This window comes from Eptatretus burgeri, chromosome 15, assembly GCF_056783735.1.
Source record: "Eptatretus burgeri isolate ZD-2024b chromosome 15, Ebu_testis_v1, whole genome shotgun sequence".
NCBI lineage: Eukaryota > Metazoa > Chordata > Myxini > Myxiniformes > Myxinidae > Eptatretus > Eptatretus burgeri.
The window spans coordinates 45,858,364-45,864,363 of record NC_140975.1 but is presented as its reverse complement, the minus strand read 5'-3'; the positions used below and the strand labels follow the sequence as shown (position 1 = coordinate 45,864,363).

At 39.8% G+C, this 6,000-nt stretch overlaps 2 protein-coding genes across 6 annotated transcripts in view; one reads left to right on the top strand and one right to left on the bottom strand.

Moving 5' to 3' along the window:
• Positions 1–1,034, top strand: part of LOC147012100 (1-phosphatidylinositol 4,5-bisphosphate phosphodiesterase beta-4-like) — a 203,532-nt gene extending 202,498 nt beyond the window's left edge. For all 4 annotated transcript variants that reach the window (XM_085858348.1, XM_085858349.1, XM_085858346.1 and 1 more), the window contains one exon: positions 1–1,034. This exon is cut by the window's left edge and continues 873 nt beyond it. The gene's annotated coding sequence lies outside the window, so the exon portion shown is untranslated.
• Positions 1,035–1,919: 885 nt separating this feature from the next.
• VPS39 (VPS39 subunit of HOPS complex) overlaps positions 1,920–6,000 on the bottom strand; it is a 53,803-nt gene continuing 49,722 nt past the window's right edge. Inside the window, exons 23-25 of one of the 2 annotated variants that reach the window (XM_085858350.1) lie at positions 5,675–5,809; positions 2,691–2,782; positions 1,920–2,598 (exon numbers count right to left, since the gene is read on the bottom strand). In XM_085858350.1, coding sequence (XP_085714476.1) covers positions 2,520–2,598; positions 2,691–2,782; positions 5,675–5,809 — 306 coding nt within the window. In that variant the 3' untranslated portion in view covers positions 1,920–2,519. Of the gene's footprint in view, positions 2,599–2,690; positions 2,783–5,674; positions 5,810–6,000 lie in introns of those variants that run through there. The other variant, XR_015052011.1, reaches the window with a different exon arrangement.

Here is a 6,000-nt window from a genome sequence, read left to right as displayed (position 1 = left end):
GGAAAGGAATGCCATTCGGTCACCTTTGAAGCGTGTTGTGGGAAATGATCATTTAAAATATAATATACAAATCAACACGAACATATCGTTTGTAAACAACATGAATGACTATATATATATATATATATATATATATATATTTATATATATATATATATATATATATATATATATATATATATATATATATATATATATATATATATATATATATATATATATATATAAAAAATGTACTTTTGTTATGCATCAAGACTACTGAACTATATTTGAGTCGTGAGGAATTTAAAGCACTACCAACTAGCACAGAGTAGTCTTTACCTGGGATCAGGTTTGTCTCCAAATGGGACCAAAATCCATTTTCATGCCATCAAGTAATCCATTATAAAGAAACAGTTGAAAACGCAGCTAATATGAGTTAGATGAGCAACTGATTATACAAACTTTTATTCGCATTTGTCCGTTTTGCCATTTTTGTCAAAGTGAAAAAGAATGTTTTGTACATTTTTTGCTATAACTTCTCCCAGGTGAGCAACTTGACAATTTTAAAACAAAATGGCTCGAGCCAAACCGACCGTAGCACTAAATGGGGTGAAACAATCTTGTTTATTTACATTTAGCCCCATTCCCCCACAAGTGTACAAATTCAAAATTGTAAATAATTGTTTTTAATTCAAGCAAGGAACTGCTGACACTTTATCTTGTGAGCAAGTGACAGTTTCTGCACAAGCCAACTGGTGATTGCACCCTCATTGTTTAACGATAAAGGATTATATTGTGTATCAAATGTAACCGAATATGATAAATATTTAGCCCTGAGAGATGCGAACACTGTTTGTATAACATTGTTTGCGCATGCATATTACTTCACTTTACACAAGCAGAGGTCTTCACTGCCACCACCACCCCCATCCTCCAAGATGTGCATTACATGAATAAGTTAAAAGGCAGAATGTTCTGCCGAAATGGTATTACATCTGTGGATACTTTTTGTTAAGATTCCCAGAAGAGCTAATAAAGTTGGCCCAGGAGTACCACTTTCTCTTCTTATTTTTTTTATGCAGCACAAGGTTGTGGGGTAGCATCATTGTCTGAGGGCACACATGTGCTGCTGATGCAGTGCCACTTGTAGGGTGCAGTCAGAATTTGAAACTTGTTCATGGCGATGGCAATAGCTCGCCTGCTCTTTGTGAAGGACACCGTGGGTCTTGAATATCCATCAACTAATGTCGGCAGACGAGATTCTAGTTTAATGTCCAACCGAGGGATGGCACACAAATTTATCACCTTGCCTCTGAAACACTGGGATGACAGTTTATAGCTTGGTCGAAATTTGAACCCAGGCAAGACAGCTTAGAGGCGAGTGTGTGTACCTCCAGGCAATCCTGCCAGACACAGCAGTACCGCTACAGGATTGCAAGTCCATTGTTGTTACTTCTTTTTTTGTTGTCCCACATTTTCTGAAAGGGAGAAGCATGTTAAACTTTTATTTTAATTCGCAAAAACCTCGTCACGTAATCGTGCTCTATATCCAAGGTCTACTAGAATCTTTATGGCAAATCATGGGGCGTTCCTCCGAGTTGTCCTAAACAAGGTGGATGTGCTCACCACAACAGTTGACAAAACAGTTTGCTTTTCATGGCAGATAACAGGTGCAGGAGGCAAAACCTCCCACTCCGGGACATTTAAGAATAATGGTGCATTGGGAATGAACGTCATTCATTAAATATGCAAGAATGTAGAATATATAGCAAACATTTGGATTGTATCTGAATATGAAAACTTGCAGTTTGCAGGAGAGCAAGGTAGCAGCACATACCATCTTTTAATGTCTTTGGTGCGACTCGGCCGGGGTTCAAACCACTGACCTCCAGGACTCAGAGCGTACACTCGAACCATTAGACCACCGAGCCCCTGTGATTGTGTATATACAGTCGTTTAATACAAGCTGTACAGGTTACAGCAAAGACCCAAAATTATAATTAGGTTTCACAGAATGCAAGATTGACAATAAAATAACATTATGTACAAGGTGCTGTAATGCGCAGTTAATTCACACAGCATTATTGTAGCTTTACGTTTTAAATTAAATCTAAACTGACATTTTCATTCATCATACAAAAGGGTTAAACGGCTCGTCTGCCAAGAGCGCGACGAAACGTTCAATGCTAAACCTTTAGGCGATGTACCGTTGTTCTGTATTCACTGTTAAAAATCACCATTTACTTGTCACGCGTTGCATATTCAATCCAGGTCTGAAGTTATTGTTCATCCGTCTTGTCTGTAAACTTGTCGGTTTCGTCTCGCCCACCCCCCCCCCCCCCCCCAGGAAGATCTCAAATAGTCGGCTCATTCTGAGCCGAATAAAATCGTTCCTCCAAAACTGCTGGATCGTTCTGGTTTACACTTTAGCTAAATGAGAACGCTCTCGAACGAGTTCTGAACTTGATAATGAAAACAAGGCAGTATCAAGCTCAAGTACCCAACCAAGGAATGGGAAGGGTCCCTTCCACGTGCAACTATTCCATTGGGCACACTTTGGGGTCCTTGCAGCAGGAATAGTGTACAACAACGCCGGATGGGTATCTTGCAAATGCACTGGAAAAGAAAGCGACAACAGCATATAACAAATGTCCTCATTCACTTTTCAAAAGCTTCAAGGGTTTCCTCATTTATCCCACAGCTTATACCTGTTTCCAATCTTCTTCCTGCAGACGCGGCAGACCCTCTCTTCCGTGATGACAAACTTGACATTCTCGTAGAAGATTTTATGTTCTTGTGCCTAAGATGGAAAGAGAACAAGCAGAGCTTCTTGGTTAGTTCTTCATTGAAAACCCATGTCCATCCATGTTCAAACCAATTCAGGATAAAATCGATGACGGTGGAGTCGATTTCTATGTACTATACATCTCTGTACCACATTGGTATTACCAACAGTTGGGTAGATTCATATCGTTACAGCTTACTGGCATTGAACAATTCTGACATTTATAATGAACAATACAAGGAAAATTTTCATATACAAAGGTGTTTTGGTTCATTATCAAGATGAGTTCTCTTGCCAAGTTTATCAAGACCATATTGAAGGGTCATTGTAACAACTACTGCTACAAAAAATTTTTTTTAAAAACAAGAATGCAAATCCTCATCAAGAACACAACCACAAACTACGCCTTAAATATGGGACGTGTAGATTTTTACATTGAAATAAATACGTACAGACGTAGTGCAGACTTTAAAGTGCAAATAAATAAATATATAATTCAAGGTTCTCTCATCTCTCTCTCTCTCTCCCTCTCAAATATATAATTCTTAGCTCTCCTACGAATCTCAACAAGGTATACAAAAATAAAATAATAATAAAACAAGCCGGTAGGCGACGAGGGATTCGCTAGGATCAAAGCGCTGGATACGATGCTTTTCATTCTGACCGATCCACCGACGAAGATTCATTGCCAAGACGTATTGGTTCACATACAATTGTTCCTCTGCCTGGCAAGATTTTTCCTATTGCGTATTTTGCCAACTGGCATTCCTCATAAAAAATGACGGTAAATAGACACCCTATTTTTGAAGGACTACCATTTGAAAAATAATCGGTTTGCTGGTTTGTGCTGTGGAGCCTCACGTTGCGCGCACGCACGCACGCACACACAAAACCCGATAAACTTCTCTCAATGCTCTTGTTTGACCACACCTCCTGAACCACACAATATTTTTCATAAGCCACGCCCACTTTACTACACCACTCCCACTTTTCATCAACCACGTTCACTTTCCCTAAGCTCCGCCCACTTTCCTAAGCCCCTCATAAAAAAATGACGGTAAATAGACACCCGATTTTTGAAGGACTACCATTTGAAAAATAAAACCTCAATCAAAAATCGGCTCAAGTAAAATTTTCTAAATATCTCAAAGTGTTTAATTCCGAAATCTCGTTTCTCTACATTCAAAACTGAAGGACAAGTATTGAAAATACTGTACGCAGTTTTTCGGCTGCTGCACAGCAACGGGTGGTTGCTTGGCAACGAAATTCAAACGCGCACATTCCCAGCACATATTGCACATGTTTGCAGTTTCATCGAAATTGGTTTGCTGGTTCGTGCTGTGGAGCCTCGCGTTGCAAACACACACACACACACACACACACACACACACACACACACACACACACACACACACACACACACACACACACACACACACACACACACACACACACAAAACCTGACAATAAGGGATATCTAGCATATATAGCGAATCCAAAAAGGTGGTATGTAGGTCGTGGTGATGGTAAAGTGTACATGCATAAATAATTCAAAGTTGTGTGTTGATAGAGGAGAGAGTAAAGCCTATATAAATAAATAATGGTTCCCAAAAACATATAAAATCCTGAAGTATTCTCTTCTGTAAAAAAATATATTTTTTTACCGGAGAACTAATGTAACGTGTTAGATTGAATGGTGTAATACCCACTACGTCAAATAAAGTACTTTTTAGCAGCACTCCCCATTCAATACCATTTTCTATTTCCAAAAGTTTAACAGTTCAAACTGAGGCATTAAACAGAAAACGAACAGCTCAGAGGCCTCTGCTAAAGGGAGCATCCAGTCAAATGGAATTACTCTCGGTGAATGAAGGCGTGTCCGTCTGCAATGGCGGACAAGATGAACAATTCATTTTATTCACTGGATGTTGGTAAGAGTATGTTTACCCCTATGGTAAACGAAGCACAGGTGAGGGTGCAGGTGACGTCAAGCATTAGCCCCAAGTCAGATCAAGAGGAACAAATGTGGATGGAGAGAGGATTATAACGAGCCCTCAATTTCACACGAGAAGGTTTCAGATACTTCTTTCACTTTTCTTTGCAATGTTCATCCACTCTCCCTGCACATGTTAAAAGGTCTATTTCATGCTCTCAATTCCTTAGGGGTCTCTGCAACTTGTGCAGTGATTATTTGGATTTAAAATCAATTTCTGATGAGACGTGTCAATCCGATGCCGAAGTTGTCCCCATCTTCACCATGGTCACTGAATCGGACCGTGCCTGCGATATTGACAGACAGACATCTTTACAACCTTAAACAACTAAAGAAAGATTTTTCTGTTAATTGACTTGCCATCCCTGACAAGTCGTCTGAAGGAATGATCCTGAAAACTGCCACCCATTTTCCCCACAATTGCCTCATTTCCTTGATTTGTGAGAATAATCTGTGAAAATCTCTCCTTAAATGACCATTACCATGTGACCTCAAAAAGCAGGGAAGACGATGTGTTCACGCAGCAATGCACAACTCCCTTTCCTTTCCTTTCCTCCCAGCTCCACCTCCACTTCTACCCCCTTTTAACTTCTTCTCTCTTCTTCTATTACACCATCTTAATGGCACAACTAGCTTTGGTGTTTGACCTTTTCTCTTTCACCCCATATCTTGACCCAGCACCTTCAATATTTGATCGCTGTCGAAAATTATGCAAATCCTTCCTCCACCAACACCTACTTATTTAACTCGGACAAAGGACTAATGCTCAAAACATCTGGGACACCTTGATAAAACCGCGGTGGACAGCACCCTATTATTGACTTACAGTTGAGAGAATATATCGTTGCTCCAAATGAAAATGCACTTTTTGTAACAAAGTCGCCCTTCGAAGCACAAAATTGGATTAACCTTACCCTCAGGTGCTGGGTGTAACACAATCCCTTCAAGAGTTGATAGTAGTGTTTTTGTTGCCATTTTTCCTCGAGGACCTTTTCCAGAAAGTCACCGATCTCCCTCATCTCCACATCCAGGGGCAGCAGCCTCAAGGCCTACCAATACAGGGATGCATTATAAAATGTTCATTTGGATACATTTGTTTTTGCTAAAGCCTTGAAAACAATCCATTGCTGCAACATCACCGGAATCTCAATCGTTCATGCAAAGGAAAAAAAAATAAACTCCATAGGTCACTGCCCCTTTGGGGTTGATATATTTTGCCACTTTTTTGTACTCATTTATA